The 22277-nt window shown below is 40.3% G+C and overlaps 1 protein-coding gene across 1 annotated transcript in view; it reads left to right on the forward strand.

Moving 5' to 3' along the window:
* Nucleotides 1-22277, forward strand: part of MAGI2 (membrane associated guanylate kinase, WW and PDZ domain containing 2) — a 1103226-nt gene that overhangs the window by 888972 nt on the left and 191977 nt on the right. Inside the window, exons 8-9 of the mRNA XM_029910860.1 lie at nucleotides 6546-6667; nucleotides 7902-8084. Of these exons, the coding sequence (XP_029766720.1) occupies nucleotides 6546-6667; nucleotides 7902-8084 (305 nt within the window). The remainder of the gene's footprint in view (nucleotides 1-6545; nucleotides 6668-7901; nucleotides 8085-22277) is intronic.

Here is a 22277-nt window from a genome sequence, read left to right on the forward strand (position 1 = left end):
ATTAAGCTGTCACTGAGGCATCTCCCTTGAGCAAAATACTGCCTAAAACATTCTGGCAGTGGTAAGGCTTATGCAGTTCCATTACATAGTCAATGGAACCAAAATGGAGCACGTAGTTGTCTGCATTTTAAGCCCACCCTCAGTCAGGCAGACACAGGCTCCTTGCCCCAAATACTGCAATGCAGTTGTATTTTTAGGCTGTTGTTGCCAAATTCACTCATCCCACAGACAAAATATAAGGAAGGGAAAGGCTACATTAAAGGCGTACTGTACTTATTGTAATAGAAAAGCTTTAATGGGATCTAACAGAGATCTGGAATAGTAGAAGGGATGTTCATAGACCGGCATTAAAAGTGCAGCAGCACTAGCTTTATAATAGTCAATATAAGGAGTTGTATTTTAATCTGCTTTCTAAGCTCAATAATTTTGTAGTGAAAATTGTTTTCCATTTTTCATTATAAAAAGTGACAGTGTTACACCTTCCTTTATTACTAGCATTTAACAGATGACTTCTTTTTTAACTAGATGAAATCACATTACAATAAACTCTTTTAACTATGTCATAAAATGGATAAATCATGAAAAGTTAGGTTATGAACCTTTGCATATTCAAATCCAATCCAACTTTTTAGGAATCACTTTAAAACTGTCAGGGAAAGAATATCCTACCTTCCACTTATTAGAACATCTGTATCTCTCTAAAATAAAGTGGGGCAGTTTGCGGGGATAAACCACTGAAGTAATCAGATTCAGTGTAACACCTTGCAGTGGTCAGCCATAAGGAGTATTTGGATTCTTAACACTCAGTTAAGCACAAAATATTTGCAATTTTCTCTAGAGTGTGAGGGCCCAGATGCTGCTTCTCCTCTCAGTTATACATAACTAAAGTTCAATGGATGGATATGCTCTTAATTGACCTTACTATTGCAGATCCAAACTTATCTGCAGGGGATGGACATTTGCACTAACTCGAGTAGGTGAAACGTTCTACTGTGACTGTGTCAATTTCTGTGCAACCTTCTAACAGTGCCTGTGGTTTAAAGTCTAAACGCTAGCCTTCTTCCTTCCTCAGCCCCACACAGAATTATGATCCTGTGCTGGCCCTTTCAGCTGTCTAGTCGAAAAAAGAGCATCTCTCCCTTTATGGTTGATTAACTACAACATGGAGCTCAATTTTCAAACATGGTCTCCTTAATAGGACAGCTAAACTAACCAGATGGGTACTTACTGTAAACTGTGCATCCTGCCTCAACTGTGCAACATTTCTTTATCTTTTCTATCTGACACTCTGTTACTGCTTATGTAAGAAAATAACATGTTCTCTCAGCAATTCTGTTTGTCTTTAATAAAAAAAAGTACCTAAATCTTACATTTTGATGCTCATTTCAACAAATATGTCAATTAATACTTGTTTTAAACACAATTTCAGTATCTAGATGAAATATTTTGATGTCTTTTTAAGGAAAAATAAAACAGCAATTGAGGCCACATTAGTTAAATCAGCCTTTGCCAACTCCACTTCCCAGCTGACTTCCATACTAACATCATCGGCACAGATGCAGCGCTGTGACCCCATGCACCAGGTTGCATTGTCCAAAGCAGGGAGCCAGGCCCAACCCTATGGGAGGAAAGCCACTGCTGTGGGATGAGTGCAGGGTGGGCTTGTTTGCCAGCCCTTCCTCACCGGGCCAGGACGAGCTTGCTTTCCAGCCCCGAGCCTCCCCTCTGCACCGGGCCTCCCCTCTGCACCAGGCTTTGTTGAAGTCATGGACACAAAGGAAAGCCACGGGCAAACAGAGAAACCATGATATCTGTGGCTTTTTTACCACTGTGACTCATAAACTTTAAGGCCAGAAGGGACCATCGTGATCTCTAGTCTGACCTCCTACACGTTGCAGGCCACAGAACCGCACCCACCCTCTCCTGTAATAGACCCCGAACCTCTGGTCGAGTTACTGAAACCCTCAAATCATGATTTAAAGAGTTCAAGGTACAGAGAATCCACCATTTACTCTAGCTTTTCCCAGCAAGTGACCCATGCCCCAGGCTGCAGAGGAAAGCGAAAAAACTCCAGGGTCTCTGCCAATCTGACCTGGGGGGAAATTCCTTCCCAATGCCAAATATGGTGATCAATTGAACCCTGAGCATGTTGGCAAGACCCACCAGCCAGATACCTGGAAAAGAATTCTCTGTACTAACTCAGAGCCATCTCCATCTAATGCCAAACTGTGATGGCGGGCACCTGGCCCTTTGAAGCTTCCTGCTGGAGGCCTCATGGTTCTACCACACCTCACCTCAGGAAAGGAGCAGCAAAAGTGGGTCCTGTAGTCCTGCCTAGAAAAGTTGCATAGAAGCAGCCAATCAGAGCCCAGCAAGCTCATATAAAAGCAGCTGCAGGGCCTTAGCAGGTCAGTTCCTGGCTGGGACTTTAACAGCAAGAAAGGGTGCTCAGTTCTGGCTGGAGGGGTTGATGGGCTGCATTTACTGGACCTGGGGGAGAGAGGATCTGAAAACTTCAGCCCTGAGCTAAGGGTGAAGAGAATGGAGCTATGTGGGGAAAGTCCCATGGAATAGCCACAGTGAAATGGAGGCAGCTGTACATGGCTGCTGTTTATAGGGTCCCTGAGTTGGGACCCAGAGTCCCCAGAGTGAGCAGCCCTGCTAGCAAAGTGGCCTAAGCCACAGGTCTCCTTTAGAAGCACAAGCAAAGGGTTGGATTTAAAGGACCCAGAGATGGGGCTGATAACCTGTTGAGGGCAGACAGTTTGAGCAGGGAGAGACTCCAAGGCGCCTAGGAGGGGCTGAAGAGCAAAGGCACCTGAGGAAGGAATGGCTGAGTCCAGCTTGAGCCTGGGATTTGAAGAATTTTGTGTTTGTTTTGGACATCAATACTCCCAGAAGGGGCTCACTTTTGATTGTGTGACTTGGCCAGAGGGCTGAGACACTGAAGACCCACCAAGCAAGGCTAACAATGTACAGGGGATGCCAGGAAAGGCCTGCAGTATCAGCCTCTAGGAGACACTCACTAGAGGTGAGTGTCACCCATTACACAAACCTGCAGCTCTACCTATTATTAACAGCCACATATACAAGTGATGACTTTGTTAAGCAGATAGCAGCTTTAAAGTTTGGCAAATTTCTTTCACTTTCACTCTTTAAAGCAAATGTCCCTGTTGACTTCAATAGAAATCTTTTCTAGGTGACGAACACCTGACATCACCTTTTGGATTACCAGGTATATTAGGTCACCTAAGGATACATTGCTGTATCCCCGCTATCCCCTTGGTTTAATGAACATTGGAATATTTTCATTTTTTTAAATAACACTGTCTAAAGGGTAGGGCCTTGAGAATTGCTTAGCATGGGATCATGCAGGTGACTTCAATGGAAGTAACATGTACTCAGCACCTTTTATAATCCCTGATTCTAAGAGAGTTCAGGGTCAGATCTTCAAGAGTGTAGCATCCACAATCAGGACCAGATTTTCCCTGCAGTTCTCTATGAGAGCTCTTTTGAAAAGCTGGTCCTGTGTGCATAAATATTTACCTCTCTGGAGCAACAGTAATTGACAACACATCGAACAACTTCACACGCATATCTAGCTAATCGCCCAACTCTGCTTGATTCTGAGTGCCCTCAAACCCTCTTCCTTCATCAGGAGAAGCATGCCACATGACACAGGAGATGATCCCCATCCTGCTGGATTTGTTCCCTAGTCAGTAAAAAATGTATCCTCCTGATAACACGCTCTGCAACATAATGTATGGGAGAAAGTTATGTATGAGATACAGGATATCAAAGGCACAGTATCAAAGAAGAACACATGCTAATAGGCCATGGGAAATGTTACATATTGAGAGAGAAAGTTGTGGCATTACAATGATATTTTTTCATATTTCAGTGCTCTCATACTACATGAGTTAGTTTCTGCACTTTTCCCCTTGTTTTCTTTTATAAAATACAACAGAAATATAGTAGAGTGTTAAAATTTCATCTTTAGTATAATTTTGTTTGCTGCTCTGGGAATCCAGCACATACTGGATTCGTTACTTTGTTAAGCAATTTGCCTCTACAGTCACTTTTGGGGTTAAGATTTCTATTTCATTATAAACAACTAATTTTGTTTTCAGCTTATCCAGGACCACTATGACAAACACCATCCTGTTTCTCTCTTGGAATAATGCATAGAAATCACATGTAGTGAAGACTTGAAAAACTGTGTTGCTGGAGTATTTTTCAGTGATACTGCAGAATAGCATATAGTCACACAGATTGAAACTAGGGCTGTCAAGCGATTAAAAAAATTAATCACAAGTAATCATGCAATTAATTGCACTGTTAAACAATAATAGAATACCATTTTTTAAAATATTTTTGGACGTTTTCTACATTTTCAAATATGTTGATTTCAAGTATTTGCACTGTAAAAAAAAACAAAAGAAATTGTATTTTTCAGTTCACCTAATACAAGTACTGTAGTGCAATCTCTTTATCATGAAAGATGAACTTACAAATGTAGAATTATGTACAAAAAAACTGCATTCAAAAATAAAACAATGTAAAATTTTAGAGCCTGCAAGTCCACTCAGTCTTACTTCTTATTCAGCCAATTGCTAAGACAAACAAGTTTGTTTACATTTGCAGGAGATAATGCTGCCTGCTTCTTGTTTACAATGTCACCTGAAAGTGAGAACAGGTGTTCGCATGGCACTCTTGTTGCTGGCGTCACAAGATATTTACGTACTAGATGCACTAAAGAGTCATATGTCCTTTCATGCTTCAATCACCATGCGTCCACGCTGATGACGGGTTCTGCTCAATAGCAATCCAAAGCAGCGCGGACCAATGCATGTTCATTTTCATCAAATCCCACCAGCAGAAGGTTGATTTTCTCTTTTGGTGGTTCGGGTTCTGTAGTTTCCGCATCGGAGTGTTGCTTTTTTAAGACTTCTGAAAGCATGCTCCACACCTCGTCCCTCTCAGATTTTGGATGACACTTCAGATTCTTAAACCTTGGGTCGATTAGAAATCTCACATTGGTACCTTCTTTGCGTTTTGTGAAATCTACAGTGAAAGTGTTCTTAAAATGAACATGTGCTGGGTCATCATCTGAGACTGCTATAACATGAAATAAATTAGAAAGAGGGGGTAAAACAGAGCAGGGGACATACAATTCTCCTCCAAGGAGTTCAGTCACAAAATTTAATTAACGCATTATTTTTTTAAAGAGTATCATCAGCATGGAACCATGTCCTCTGGAATGGTGGCCGAAGCATGAAGGGCCATACGATTGTTTAGCATTTCTGGCACGTAAATACCTTGCAATGCCGGCTACAAAAGTGCCATGCAAATACGTGTTTTCTCTTTCTAGTGACATTGTAAATAAGAAAAGGGCAGCGTTGTCTCCTGTAAACAAACTTGTTTGTCTTAGCAATTGGCTGAATAAGAAGTAAGACTGAGTGGACTTGTAGGATTTGAAGTTTTATATTGTTTTGTTTTTGAGTGCAGTAATATAACAAAAAAAATCTACATTTGTAAGTTGCACTTTCACGATAAAGAGATTGCACTACAGTACTAGTATGAGGTGAATTGAAAAATACTATTTCTTTTGTTTATCATTTTTACAGTGCAAATATTTGTAATAAAAAATAATATACACTTTGATTTCAATTACAACACAGAATACAATATATATGAAAATGTAGAAAATCATCCAAAATATTTAATACATTTCAATTGGTATTCTATTGTTTAACAGTGAAATTAAAACTGTGATTAATCGTGATTAATTTTTTTAATTAATCATGTGAGTTAACTGCGATTAATCGACAGCCCTAATTAAAACTTTACACTTACAGCAGAGTGCAGCAAGTTGAAAGGACAGAGAACTTCCAAATGGAGCTGGGAAGGAAACAGTTATACCAATCAGAGAAAATTTTCAAGTTTATGAAAAATTTTCCTATCATGAATTGAGAGGAAGAGGTGGAATCTCAAATTTTCACAAATGAACAATATGGTTTTTTAATTTAGGTTAAATTGCAACATTATGTTTTCACATTTTTGAATTATTTTGTTTTGCTTTTGGCCTTTTTTATTGTTTAAATTTGTTTTACTATAATTATTTAAAAAATCATCTTGAAAATGTTGAAGGGGGACATTTTGATAATTTCAAAACTTTTTTCCAAAAATGTTTGAACTGAGAAATTGTCAGAACTGACCCTTTCCCATGAACAGTTTCAGTTTTGACCAATTGGCATTTTCCAAAGAAAAAGTGTTTTGTCGAAAAATTTCGGATCTGTTCTACTTCCCAATTATTTCCTCTATGAGCTAGATTGTGCATATATCACTTGCAGTGATGAGCACTAACTCATGTATTCTCATTCGCTACAACATGACAACTTGTGTGAGTAATTGTTTATTAAGATGGAGTAAGGGTTGCACAATCCAGCCACACGCAGGTAACCCACATGATGATGATCCCATGAAGTAAATAATAATTTTTCACAAAATAGACTCAATTTTTAATCATTATCAATTTTTTTCAGCCACATAAATAGAAGAACACAGTTTGAAAATCCTGTCCTAGAAGCAAAAAGGAAGCTACAGCAGCATAACATGCCCAACGCAGAACTTGGAACAAAGCCTTTGCAGGCCCCAGGTTTCCGAGGTACAGTACCATGTCAGATTTAAGAAGAAAATAATTGCTATACTTCCCTGTTTTTATGACAACGATTTAACATAGTCTGGTTAAAATAACATAGTCTGTGAATTAGCATTAATTGGTGTTCAGTATGTTTCTAAGATAGCCTATCTAGCAAACATCATTTAAATTGAAGCCTCAGACACTATTGCTGTAGGAGTTTACAAGAACACTGAATCTTGATAATGTGAAAATGATTGAGCTTAGAAAGAAATGTATTAGCAAAAGTCAATATTGATAGATGAGTAAGTTTTGACATAAGGTTGTAGCCAAAGAATGAGGCTTGTTCTCCTTTGTAACAGTAGAAAGCGCCTCATCAACATTACCTAGGCCTAAACACGTTCACCCGCATCCTGCTCCTCAGAGGTCTCGCAGTGTGAATGACCTGTCTCAGTGTCGGCGGGACAATGCTGGAATGTACAGTCTGTATGGTATGTCCAAGTGCTGCTTGTTAGCCAAGCTGCACTGTTGTAAAAGTAGTGAGATAAGTTAAGTCACAAACCTTTTCACCTTTTTCATACCTTTTTTTGGCAAAATAAAGCACAGAAGAGAGGCACTGGAAGCCAGGTGAGGCTTATTCTTGCCTGATGGTAATTTTCACACTTTACACTGACGCACATTGAAAACAGATGTAAAGGTCACTGAACTGTCACACCGATTGTAAATGTTATTTGTCAGAAACTGAAATTCCATTTATCTGGGGTGAAAAGATTATCTGGAATTTACCCTTTTGTCTGAATTACTGATATAAATGGATATTTTTTGTTATTGGGGGCCTGAGGGGAAACTAATGATAACTTATTTGGTATACAAAGCTGAATTGATAGGCTAGGAATAATTATTAAGAGTTCAAAGTTACCTTGCATATTGTTTTTATCATTGTGTAAATATTTTAGCTACACAACAATCTATCTCTAAACTTATTTCCAATATCAAAGAGCATTCCTAGCCCTTCCACCCCCAAGACTGATCTGCCATAGATAGAAAAATCCTCCTTAGTTGGTTCTGTATTAATGTAAAATAAGGACTCACTAATGTGTTTATTTCTCCTGGAATGCTTACACTCTTTATTTCCTTTAATATCAAAATGCCACACTGCCACCTACTATTGCTGCTGCTTCTCTTGTTTTTGTTTGTGAGTCTGTGTTATATTATGACTTGACTGGAACTATTTTCTTTTTGTTTGTGTTGACTGATGTAGAAAAACCACTCTTCACCCGTGATGCATCACAACTGAAGGGAATTTTCCTTAGCACAACTCTCAAGAAGAGCAACATGGGCTTTGGATTTACCATCATTGGTGGTGATGAGCCAGATGAGTTTCTACAGGTGAAGAGTGTAATTCCTGATGGGCCTGCAGCACAGGATGGCAAAATGGAAACAGGTAATTAATTTCGTTCTTGTATTCCTTGATATAATTATCAGACTTCAGCCTTAGATTTTGAGCAGCACCTTTTTCTTAAGTGCAGAAATAAGCAGGTGTGTTCGTGCTGTCATTCTGAGAGGTGCAAGTAGAGCTGTGTGAATAATTAGTGTTTTGGGTTGCTGGCCATTCTGAAAAATAATAATCACTTCTGGTCAACCTAAAACAAATGTTTTAAAAACGTTGGCAAATCAAAAAGTTAGAAAAAAATTGGTTTTGGTCAAATGAAACATTTCATTTAAGTTTGAAGAGGTTTTAAAAAGGTTTTACTGTTTCTTTTAATAAAATTGAAGGAAATTTCAAAATGAAAAGTTATATCAAGAAAAACCAAAATATTTTGATTTTTTTTTTCCCCAAAATTTTGTTTTGTTTTGACACAAACAATTTGGCAAAACTGACACACTTGCAAAATGTTTTGGAGTCACCAAATCTACATTTTTCACCCCAAAAAAGATTTTTAGACTAAAACTTCATCCACCTCTGGAACAAGAGCAATATCTCTGCCTCAGAAAATATTTCCCAAGGGAAGTATCTCTCTGGAGTATTTCTTTCTAGAAATGAAAGGAAAACTTTTGTTTTTTCCTCACAATATTTTCCTATGATGAAGATCTCTGAAGCAACTTTTACTTCTTTAGGGTAAAATTCTCTCACATCTACATAGCAGATCTCAGATGTGATGCTCTTCTCAACACATGTTCAGATTACCCATGAGGATTCTGTGCATGTAGAGACAGATGCCACAGACTCAGACTCCATTTCTTTTCTGGAGGAAGGACTATATTGTAAAATAGTCAAATTAAGGTTGATTCTGTTTATCTGGGTAAAGACTATGTAACACTTCTGCCAGGTGGAGCCAGCAGCAACAGGGCTGGGTTCAATATCTAGGGATTCCTTTCCATCGATTAACACGGAGCCAGCTCAAGCCCCCACCCAGTAACCTGGGAAAATTACACACCACCCTCGTTGCCTCTGAGAGGCAATACTTCCTCACCTGCAAGCACAGAGTCTGAGTGTAGATAAGAAACTTTTAATAAAAGGAGGGAAGTAACTCAGCGTTAATTTGGGAAAACACCGCAAACAGGGTTCATAAACATAAACCATGAGCCAAAGACCCACCCCCAAAGTAAGTTGGGCAGTGTCCTTTTCCCCTCAGGTTCTTAAGTCCAGGAACCCAAAAGTCCCTTTAACGTGCCCGTCCCTTCTCTGCACCCCACTCACAGTTGCTGTCCTTGGTCAGTACAGACACAGGTTCAGAGGTGCATTTGAAGAGCTCACCTCCCACCCTGGGTGGAGGGGGTGGTAAGGAGGCACCTTACTTGCTCTGCTGCTCAGGCACTCGCTTGCCACCCCTCTCTGCCAGCCGCCATGCTGGCCGCTTGCTGCGCCACCTGGCCTCCCTGCCAACCATTGCTGCTCCTTTCCTCCTGGCCATCCTGCCAGCTGCTCGTTCTGCTTACCACCTCACCAGCCACTCATTTGCCAGCCGACTGTCAGTCGCCTTCTGCTACCACCTGCCTCTCTGCTGTGACCTCTGCACATCAGTCTCTTAGTAATTTTCAGCTCTTTGGAGGCTGGACAGAAACACTTCCCAGCAAATCTCAACATGATTTCAGCTCTCAGTGATGGTTAGCTCTTAGCAGGCTTGGCAGAAACACAATCCCACCACAACTGATCTCAGCTCTGATTGAGCATGTAAAATAACAAAGAGGCTCCTAATGAAGCCTATTTAGCTCTTTCTTTGAACAGTACGGGGGAACAGATTAACAGTAAAGGAGGACCGTTGTGGGAGGATCTACACATCCTGGCTGGGACACCTGTCCCCACCCCTCTTACTTTCACAGGGCTCTGGCATTCAAGCCCCTGGCTTAACGAGGTCCTTTCAGCTGAGGGTCCTGCTTTCCTGTATTCATACAATAATGCCAACAACATTGGTAACAGCATTTTACTACCCCTGCATTCAGTACTAAAGTGATTTGTAACACACCACCAGCCAAAGTTGATTATTTGAGCAACACACCACTCTATCTGCTGGATATCAAAGCAGAATAGGTGTGTTCATGTAAATACAGTTTGCTCTAGAAGTCTCTCCCCCTCCCAGCTAGCTGTCAGGGAAGAATTCGGCAGACCCTGCTTACATCTACTTTTAGTAAAGGCTTACAAGATCATCTCAGATCCATGTATGGAGAGAATCCTTCCATGTGCCTTCCATCCTCCTCCATGGATGGTGGGGTCAGCTGTCACCCTTCCTCCATGCCCTGCAGAGGGTGTTCCCTAGCCCTAGGATCTGTGTTGAGGTGCAGGGGGGGGGGCTGGTCAGGCTGAGGGCAGACTGATGGATACACGTCATTCTCCCTCCATCCTGACAGAGATTTTTAGAGAAGAGATGATAAAACCTGGGGCTATATTATCTTTGCAGGGCCCCCCAACTGAAACCCAGAGTCATAGGGGTAGTCTAATCTATGGTAGGGAAAAGCCCCATGTTCACACATGTAGAGAACACCGTGTGGGGATCCTTGCAGATTTACTCCCTCAGTCCTCATTTCTGCAGATTTTTGTGGGGGAGGGAATAACCCAGACCATAACATGTCAGGATACACCACCTCGAACTACTGCTGGTGCTGTAAGGCCAAATAAACTTCTGTAAGACTATGCAAGTAGGAATTGTGGAGGTTCTGAATTTTATTTTTAAAATGCCCTTCTTGCACAAAACATGCCATTAAAATGGTGGAAGGTTTTTGATGCCAAGTAAAGAGTGGCAGCCAGCAGATATAACAAACATTAAAATACAGATTTATTTTTTGTAAAATCTTGTAACTGTTCTATCAGCTTGAACTTTAGTCGCATTGTTGATGTCAACCTTAAAATGCAATTTGGTACAGAAGGTTAAAATTCAAGAAGCTAATTAATAGAAGAAATGGTGCAATAGATACATGCTCAGAAGAGACTAATGAATCCTATGAACAGTAAAACCAATGCATTGCTCTTGAACTGTGCCTTGATCTTCATGTTGCCTAATTTGCAGCAGAGGGCTTTGCAGGTTGTTATGGCCCAGCATACTTTGATTAAGAACTTGAAGCAGGATTCCTATGAAATAATCTGAGTGGAATGGTTGAGTGTCTTTTCAACTAAACTAGAGCCTGAAACTGAAACTGCATGATTGCTCCGTTGCAACATTGATGGTTGTTATTGTGAACATTTATTGAGAGGCAAGGTGGGTGAGGTAATATATTTTAGTGAACAAACTTCTATGGGTGAAAGAGACAAGGTTTTAAAGCTTACACAGAACTCTTCTTCAGATCTGGGAAATGTACTTAGAATGTCACTGCTAAATACAAGGTGAAACAGATTGTCTAGCATAAGTAAACACATTTATTCAGATGGGTATTTATGAAGAAATATATATTTTTTTAAACTTACATTAAAATAGTACTGAAGATTTTATTGAAAATCACAAATGAAAGGAAATTAAGAAGTAAAGGTGAGAAAGAATTTCAAAACACAGAATTATTATTTCAGTAAACCTGATATGTATATGCATTAAAGTAGATATTGAGCTAAATTCTGCCCTTAGTTGACTCCCCGCAGCTCCCTGATTATCAAGTTATCACCTGAGTAAAATAAACCAAGAGTTTCAGGTTAATGAATTTTGCCTCACACAACATCCCTGTGAGATAGGGATGTGTTGTTATTTTCATATTATAAATGGGTAAACTGAGAAACAGGGATATTTAAAAACATAAGGTTTATAAAACAGGTCTGTAGCAAATAACCCAGATTTCCTCATTCCCACTCCTTTGCATGTTTCCTAAACTGTGCTTCCTGTTCCTCAGACACCCTTTTCAGAGTCTGCTCACCTTCAGATATGTTGCACTTCATGTTCTGCCAAATAGTCCTCCTTGGAGCCATTTCAGAAAATAGATTGTTCGCTTACCTATTATTTTAAATCATCCTGTGTTTCTAAACCATTGTGGGACACAAATCTACTTTGTAAGTTAAATAAGTGTTGGAGGAAGAATAAGGCTTTTTATATAAATGTACTTTTATTGTGTGTTTCTAAAAAAATAGCACCTCCTATGATACGCTTTTCTTGCCTCTAGTGTCACAGTAATAACTGTGCCCATCTCAGGGGGACCACTGTTATTAGTCTATACAAAATCAAGATTCTTGCGAAATCGAAGATTTGCAATTGCTGCAGCAATAATAGGTGCTGGATCTTTATTGTTTTGGGATGAAATACACCCTAGCAAGGAAGTCCATGCAAGGCCTCCCTGCTACTGAAGGTTGACATTTGCCCTCCATGGTGATGACTGTAGGCTCCTCACTGCAAATAGGCTGGCAGTGGAAGATGGACAATTATGCAAATTCAGTGTACCTACCACTTTGAATAAGTAAAACTAGTGTCTAGGGATGTTATGTCAGGCCACTGGTTGGATTAGTGGCCATGGAGACACACGCCTGTCTTTCCCCACAAAAACCCTGCCTACCATGTGGCTAAAGCCAAAAACTCAGGATTTATGAGATAAAAGGAAAAATTAATTGTATGATTTTACCTGACTTACTACCTTTGATACATACTGTTGCCAACTCTCACAATTTTATTATGCGTCTCTATTTATTTGGCTCCTGGGGTCAAGTGATTACTTGAGAATCTCAACTTTCCCCTTAAAGAAGTGAGTTTCTAGCCCTCTTGTTTGCAGAGAACTGCTTGAAAATGTGACCAGAGTGCACCCTAAAGGCTCAATAACCAGAAAGTAACAAAGAGAATATCAAATTTAGTTTTAAAAATCTCATTTTTTTTAGCCAATCTCTTAATTTTTCAGGGCCTGCCTCATGACTTTGAATGCTTGAGATTGGCAATACTACAAAAAGTTACATGATAAATAATTACATATAAAATAATGTTAATAACGCCCTGTATACTATGAAGAAGATCTTATCTTGTTCACTTTCATTTTTTTAAAGTATGCTGTTCATTAAACTTCGCATGTGACCAGATATTATTAATATGACCTAAGGGAGAAGATGCACTTTGTTTGAACTTTATAGTCTTTGTGTTCATCTCTCTTAAATTAATTTTTCTTTATACTTCTCAATGTTTCTATTGCCTTTATACAATGTGAGCTCTCTCCAGTGGCAAAAATAATACCTGTAAATTCCCAATGAGTTAACCAAGACTCTGGATAAAGTGTCTGCTTTTATTTCAAAATTATTGAATTCAAATCCTCATGTGGTTTCTGGTTTTATTACATTTTCCTTCATACTTTTTTTTATTTTCTCAGTACCAAGAAGATTGCTACATCTTGTGCAATTTGTGAAAACCAGGCCAGAGATAGACCTGAGTTGCAAAACTTAGATCTGGATTTCAAACATCACACAGTTTATGATTGTCCAGATGTGAGGTTTGGGACCAGTGTGTTACAGAGATATGGGTCTAGATTAGCATCTAAACACCATTCCCTAGGGTTTTGTTTTGGGCCCATCTCTAGTGACAATATTTAAGTTACTAGTGTTGGTGGGGGGGAAGCAAAACAAAACATCTATTAGATTCATAGATTCATAGATTCATAGATTCTAGGACTGGAAGGGACCTCGAGAGGTCATCGAGTCCAGTCCCCTGCCCGCATGGCAGGACCAAATACTGTCTAGACCATCCCTGATAGACATTTATCTAACCTACTCTTAAATATCTCCAGAGATGGAGATTCCACAACCTCCCTAGGCAAATTATTCCAGTGTTTAACCACCCTGACAGTTAGGAACTTTTTCCTAATGTCCAACCTAGACCTCCCTTGCTGCAGTTTAAGCCCATTGCTTCTTGTTCTATCCTCAGAGGCTAAGGTGAACAAGTTTTCTCCCTCCTCCTTATGACACCCTTTTAGATACCTGAAAACTGCTATCATGTCCCCTCTCAGTCTTCTCTTTTCCAAACTAAACAAACCCAATTCTTTCAGCCTTGCTTCATAGGTCATGTTCTCAAGACCTTTAATCATTCTTGTTGCTCTTCTCTATTATTAACCCTTCACATAACCTGTTTAAGGTACAGGTAGCCAACCCTGGGCTGAATACTCAAAAGGGGTTAGGCTACTAACTTCTATTGATTTTGAGTATTCAGCCCCTTGTGACTAAATCCCCAAACATTACCAAAAGTAAATTTGTGTCATGATCCATGGGTCTCAATCCTGGGTCCACAGGATTCATGAGAACAGCCACATCCAACCCTCCTCCAGCAGCCAGCTGACAATTGCTTACCTGGGACCTACAAAGGCCAGACTCAGAGTGAGGCTCTGCCCTGAGGTCTGATTGGTGGAGTACTAGAGTGGTTGATTGGCTTGCTGGCCTTATATAAGCCAGCAGCAGGAACAGGAACCTGTCTGAACAACTGGGCTCCACCCTGCTCTGGACTGTGTGCTTCTGGATTGCCTTGAGCTTCTCACTCCCATGGCTTAATTTCTTGGCATCCCTACCCAGCATGACTCTTGAAATCGGACTCGTGGTTCTGATCTCCAGTTTGTCTCTTGCCTCTGACCCCTTGGAATCCTGATCCAGCCAACTCTTGACTGCTGTCTCATGACTGTGGACTCTGGCTCTGACTACTAGGACTGACTGCCAACCACCTGGCTGTGACAATCTGTGCTCTTATATCTACATGCTTTCTTTCTTTCTTCTGTGTCTATGCCTTTCCCCCTGGGTGAAATCCTGAACCTGTTGACGTCAACCAGGGTTTTGCCATTGACTTCAGTGGAACCAGAAATTTACCCAGTTTCTCCTCTCAACTTTCCATATGTGTGTCTCCTTTCTCTCTCCATTCTTTTTCTTTAGGCATGGATCTCCTCCCTGCCCTCTTCTCTGATGCATCCTGCTCCCATCTCTGCCCTTCTCCTAATCCATTCCAGACTCTCCCAGTGCCGCTCTTATCTGAGTCACCTATGCATTTAGTCCAGACTCCCAGTCCTCCCTGATTCCCCTCCTCTCCAGTCTGATCACCAGTAAAAACAACAAGAGAGCTGTTAACTTAGTTTCCTTAATGCTCTCAGTCATCTGGAATTAAGTCTGTTTTTTATTAATGTCTTGCATAAAGGTAGTTTGTCGAAAAAACTTTTGCCTCAGGCCAAGATCCTCAAAGGTATTTAGGTGTCTAACTCCCATTTTAAAAAGTGACTCAGACACTTAAGTGCCTAATTTCTATTGAATTTCAGTGAAATTTAAACTCCTAAGTGTCTAAGTCACTTTTGAAAACAGGAGTTGGATTTTTAAGTCACTGATGCTCTGTAGAAAATTTTACCCAGGAGCTCAATGTCTCTACCTCGCACACACTGTCTGACTTCATTTGGATGATTTTATTTTTTCTTTACCAGCACAAATGGAATTGAATGGACTCTGGCACTGGCTTTAATCCTAATTTAACCCCATAATTCAAGATGCTGTAGTGTTTTCATTCACTTTCATCCATCAAAGCAGCTGTACATTGATTCATTCTTACCATCTTTATAAAACAACAAAAGAATGTCTGATCCTAAGTATTTTGCAAGTTAGGGCTAATTTACTTCCCCTTGCCCAATTAAATGCTCCCATATGTGGATTTGTAAACCATCAGAAAAACAGCAAAACAAGACCTAATTTAAATTGACCATTTAAACAGCTACTAGCCTTTTTCTAATATAGCCATTTTTATAGACATCTTTACGTGACTGAACTCTGGGCCATATAAAATATCCATGCAATTCAAGATTTAATAGTATAAGTGATTCAATTTCTGCCCTGTATTGCGAACAACATGAACATTAAACTCAACATTTTTATTTTGTTTTCTTCAGTTACCATGCTAACATGAAGAGGTTCTGGAGAGGCAGAACATTCTTCCTTCATTTCATGTGATAAAAGATATGTTTATCTTAGATGGCTCATATTAGGCATAGTTTGTGGCAAGTATTTCTGTTCTGAAACAGATGCTGCACAGATAATGCTGCACAGTTGGCCCTACGGTTGGCAAACTGTGACTTGGGACACTCAAATTTTAAGGGCGTAAAATTCACTGAACGTGTTATGCCCTGGTTTGTGGGAATATATATAGCACTGCCCTCCGTTGGATGTCACATATATTATACACATGAGCAGGTGTGTGTTCATGTGTATAATATATGTTACATGTCTATAATATATGTTACATCTACTGGCTAATCTATTAGAGCTACTCTTTCAGCTCTCTCTATGGAAACATGGGTTTACAGAGACTGAGAAGGTGCATATGCGGTCTGCTGACTGTGTTGTTTGAATGTGTGTACCCATGATTGCCCACCAGTGTAATGCATTTACTGTCTGTGTTTCTGGCTACCTCACCTCTGGCCCCCTTCATTCTGTTATGATGAGATGTTTTCATGCAGCCTAGAAACCAAAGGTGTTTGCAGGTAAATCAGTGAACCTTTCTTGACTGGGAACAGAGACCGTAGTACAAACAAAGAGATCCAGGACAGAAATCCCAGGTGGAGGACACATCAAACTGAAATGATTCATTTGCTGTGAATAATTGACACTGTTATATAAATCAGAGATAGCGGAGATTGTACAACCCTGGTCCTTCAGTATCAAGAACACAGGCCTCTACCATCAAAGCTAATGGAGACGTACTGTTATTGATCATAGCTCCCTTATCCTCACCAGAGCACAAGATAATTGCATATTTAGAGCCACTACACCATAAAATATGATAAATTAAGAATTAAAATGGCAAATGTGATAAACACAGATAGGATTTGAAATATGGACCATTATATAATATGCATCCTCGCTTTCATACACATTTTTCTGTGCTTAATTTCCTTAAAATAACCTTTCACAGATGGGTAGTAATTTACACTTAGCTACATTAGTGAGAGTTTTAGCTTCCACTCTCTTATTTCCAATGTCAGAATAAGTTCCTAGGCATAACTAAAGGCCAGGAATCATGAAAAAAAGTCCATAAGTGCCAAAAGCATAAATGAAAAACATGTGATATGCAATTTTTGTTACATATTTTACAAAGCAAAATTAGAGCTCTTGGAATTATAAGGCTTTTATTTAGAGGATAACAATGTGTTCCTTTCTCTAGAAAGTAGAGATACTTGGTTATATTAAGACAATTTTGTCCCATTTGGCTGTTCATATTGTCATATGGAATGCCAGTGCATGAAGAAATACAACTCTCATAAATCCATTAGCTTAACTCCTCCATCTGAAATCATGATAATATATCTGCAGACTCCTAGGTCAAGAGATTTAACTTAGCTCAGTGGAAGATAAATACATTATTGTACAACCCCACCTTTATCAGGTCAAGTTTAGCAAGTTTTGCAAGTTGCCAGTTCCATTAAAAGCAGAGTTCATTGAACTCTGTAGTTACCAAAAGTGCTCCATTTGCAGAAACAATTTTCTTGTATGAAATGTCATTAATGTCTCTCTCACATGATCTGGCTTTATATTTGTCTGAACGGGCAAAAATGTCTGGTGAAAATAGTAGTAGTCATCATCATCTAATGTACCCTTTCATTCAAGAATAGTGACAAAGAGTGTGTTATTGCTTAACAACAAGAACTATCAAGAAGTGGGAAAGAAGCTGTTTTCTATGTAGCGTGATGTCAGGGAAAAGGAGAACTTTATAATGTAATGTCAAATTTAATAATCTAACCTATCTTTTTCAATATCATCACTAATGCCTAGTGAGGAGGGCTTTCAACTAGATTCGGCAGGGGGTAGGAGACAAAACCCCACAGTTAAGTCAAAAACATGGAGACCTGGGAGAAGAGTCAGAATCTGGAGGGACCATGGGCAATTATAGCAGGGACAAAGGAGAGACAAGAGGGAACAGAGGGGAAATCAAATCAGTATCTTAGATGTCTCTATACTAATCTAAGAAGTATGAGCAATAAACAGAAAGAACTAGAAATACTAGTGAATACTCACAACTATGACATACTTGGCATCACAGAGACTTGGTGGGATAATACACATGACTGGAATATCGGTATAGAAGGGTACAACTTGCTCAGGAAAGACAGGCAATGATTTAGATAATGGCATAGAGAGTACACTTATAAAGTTTGCAAACAATTCCAAACTGGGAGGGGTTGCAAGTGCTTTGGAGGATAGGATTAAAATTCAAAACAAACTGGAGAAGTGGTCTGAAGTAAATAGGATGAAATTCAAGAAAGACAAATGCAAAGTACTCCATTAGGAAGGAACAATCAGTTGCACATATACAAAATGGGAAATGACTGCCTAGGAAGGAGTAGTGCGGAAAGGGATCTGGGGGTCATAATGGACCACAAGCTTAATATGAGTCAACAGTGTAACATTCTTGCAAAAAAAAGCAAACTTCATTCTGGGATGTATTAGTGGGAGTGGTGTAAGCAAGACACAAGAAAGAATTGTTCTACTCTACTTCTGTGCTGATTAGTCCTCAGCTGGAGTATTGTGTCCATTTCTGGGTTCCATGTTTTGGGAAAGATGTGGACAAATTGGAGAAAGTCCAGAAAAGAGCAACAAAAATCATAGAATATCAGGGTTGGAAGGGACCTCAGGAGGTCATCTAGTCCAATCCCCTGCTCAAAGGGGGACCAATCCCCAGACAGATTTTTGCCCCAAACCCCTAAATGGCCCCCTCAAGGATTGAACTCATAACCCTGGGTTTAACAGGCCAATGCTCAAACCACTGAGCTACCCCTCCCACCCAATGTTTAAAAATGTTTAAAGGTCTAGAAAACATGACCAATTACAGAAAATTGAAACCCTGAACATTTTGAAAAAATTGGGTTTGTTTAGTCTGGAGAAGAGAAGACTGAGCGGGGACATTAAAACAGTTTTCAAGTACATAAAAGGTTGTTACAAGGAGGAGGAAGAAAAATTGTTTCGTTAACCTCTGAGGATAGGACAAGAAGCAATGGGCAGTTTAGGTTGGACATTAGGAAAAGCTTCCTACCTGTCAGAGTGGTTAAGCACTGGAATAAATTGCCTAGGGAGGTTGTGGAATCTCCATCATAGGAGATTTTTAAGAGCAGGTTGGACAAACACCTGTCAGGGATGGTCTAGATAATACTTAGTCCTGCCATGAGTGCAGGGGACTGGACTAGTTGACCTCTTAAGGTCCCTTCCAGTCCTATGATTCTATGAGAAGGAGAGGTGTAGCCTTGTATATCAAAGATATATACACTTGACTGAGGTTGAGCTGGAAATAGCACACAGACTTGTTGAAAGTCTCTGGGTAAGCTTGAAAGGAGTGAAAAACAAGGGTGGTGTCATGGTAGGGGTCTACTACAAACTACCTAACCAGGAAGAAGAGGTGGATGAGGTTTTTATAAAAAACTAACAAAATCACCCAAAGTACAGGATTTTTGGTAATGGAGGACTTCAACTATCCAGACATCTGTTAGGAAAATACAGCAGGGCACAGATTATCCAACAAGTTCTTGGGAGTGCATTGGAGACCATTTTTTATTTCAGAAGGTGGAGAAAGCAACTGGGGGAGGGGTTACCCTAGATTTGATTTTGACAAATAAGGAGGAACTGGTTGAGAATTTGATAGGGATAGGGGCCGTGCAAGCTGGAGTCCCCCAATCCTCAGCACATTTCCGGCTTTCTCGGCCCCTGTCCCCGGCAGCCGGGACTAGGTGGGGAGCGGAGGGGGTGGACCACCACCCCCTCCCTAACTGGGCACTCTCATAGACAGTGACCCTGAGTGGAATTAGCCGGCATGAGAAGAGGCTCCGTACCATCCCCTCAGCGCCCTGCCCGGGCCCAGTTGCCGGGGGAGGGGCCAAGCAAGCTGGAAGTGCCGAGGGGGAGGTACAGCAGGAGAGGGATAGAGCCTCCCTCCCCTCCTGGCAGGCTGAGCATAGCAAGCCCTGCAAGGGCAGCTCAGCACTCTCAGAAATCGGGTTGGGGGGGGCACTTGACCCCGCATGCCCCCTCTATGCATTGCCTCTGAGCAATGGGCTTAAATTGCAGCAAGGGAGATTTAGGTTGAACATTAGGAAAAACTTAACTGTCTGGGTAACTATGCACTGGAACAAATTAGTAGGAAGGTTGTGTGTTCTCAGTCCTTGGAGGTTTTTAAGAACAGGTTAGACAAATACCTGTCAGGAATGGTCTAGTTATTACATAGTCCTGCCTTGAGTGCAGTGGACTGGACTAGATGACCTGTGGAGGTCCCTTCCAGTTCTATACTTCTGTGTTTCTGTGCATTCATTCTTCTTTTGTTTTCATTTTAGTAGTATATATTACATTTTCTGCTTTAAGTATTTGATTTTTTTATAACCTGGTTCTGCTAGCATGTAAGAATTTTATGACATTCACATTTATGAACTAACCCCAAATGTCCAGTTCGAGGCTTTCAAAGCTGTTTTTCATTTTGCAGCAATTGTGTGTGATCACCTGTATGCAAAACCTCTGAATGTGTGTAACCAAATAGAAATTTTGTACTTTAATCAAATAGTTTGATGTTAGTGTTTTAATATCAGATTACCCATTTGCAAGCAAAATTGTTGTTTATGAGTGCAAATGTAAAGGCTGAGCTAAGGCCCCTTTGCTAATTTGGAATTTAACATGCAAATTGCTACTTCCAGACAATTTCCCCCTTATATTTAGAGAGGGCGATATCTTCGGTAACTGTGTGGTAACTGTTAGCAAATGTTTTACTGAGCTAGTTACTTAACATCTCTGTACCTCAGCTTCCCCATTGCTGAAAGGACAAGAATTATTATTTCAGAGCTTTGTAAAGCACTTTGAGACAAAACATTTATCATAATTAGTACTTATTATAATTAGTATTTATTATTACTGAGAAAAAGCCTAAAGTCATTTAGCCTAACAAGATATCAGGACAGATTTCCTGTTCATATATGCTGATGACAGGCATACATAAGAAAATAGACATATTAGATCAGCAGTTCTCAAACTATGGGTCGGGACCCCAAAATGAGTCAGAACCCTGTTTTATTGGGGTAGGAAGCCTGGCGTTAGACTTGCTGGGGTCCAGGGAACTGCCCAGGGCCAAAGCCCGAGCCCCACAGCCCGGGGCCAAAGCCAAAGATCGAGGGCTTCAGCCCTGGATGGCGGGGCTCAGGTTACAGGCGCCCGCCTGCGTCTGAAGTCTTTGGGCTTCAGCTTTGGCCGCTCCGCCTGGGGCAATGTGGCTCGGGCTCAGACTTTGGTCCCCTCTTCTGGGATCATGTGGTAATTTTTGTTGTGAGAAGGGGGTCACGCTGCAATGAAATTTGAGAACCCCAGATCATATGCTAAACCAGCTCTTTGTCTTTGTCAGCTTTCTAAATTGTTTTTAGTCTTGATACTCTGATGCTTTACATGTGGTATACAGTGGAAACACCCATGGTTATATTATATAAGAGGAAACATTTTTAGGGATATAAATCCTCATGCTCCAGGGAATAAGCAAGCCTGTATCTGATAGAGATTATAAAGAAAAGTCCCCTTCTTCTAAAGCATCTTGCATTGTCCACTGTCAGAGTCAGAATACTGCTCTAGATGATCCACAGATCTGATCCAGCATGACAGTTTCAATGTTCACACAGACTTGATAATAGTGTTAAACTTTATGCAGCAGTTACATAAATTGCCTTCCAGATTCCATTATAACTGATAATTCTGACATAAAAAAATGACTAGTGCATTTAAAAAGTAAAGTGTAGGATCTTTAAACACAGATGTATTTTGTGAGATTAAGCAGCAGCCATTTACTCCTGAGAATGTAGTTGATTCTATCTGAGCTCCTAATGGAAGGAATTTTAAAATTCTTTTGGTCTCAGATAAATCCCTCTTGGATTGCAATCAGCATCAGTGTACCTCACATCTACTGTAGCTTTATTTAGCTTAACTGACAGTACTTGCAGAAGCAAAGACAGAGACAGTAAGAAAACGAAATTGCCTTCTTTTTTTTTTTTAGGTGAATTATCTGAGAATTCATTAATAGTGCTGGTAGGAGCCTTGTTGTAACAAGTCCTCTGCCCGGCCTTCTTCCTGGGGCCCACTGGCTGCCCCAATAAAGCACAGAGAGGCTTTTCCTTCTGCAGCACCCGTGGCTTTATTTACAGACTTCTCCCACCACCAGTGATATACTATATACAGTTTGCAGGCCTTACAATCTCCACTTCCACCCAGAGCCTGCCC

This window comes from Terrapene carolina, unplaced genomic scaffold (genome assembly GCF_002925995.2).
Source record: "Terrapene carolina triunguis isolate 2854851 unplaced genomic scaffold, T_m_triunguis-2.0 Scaffold68, whole genome shotgun sequence".
In the NCBI taxonomy this organism is placed as follows: Eukaryota; Metazoa; Chordata; order Testudines; family Emydidae; genus Terrapene; species Terrapene triunguis.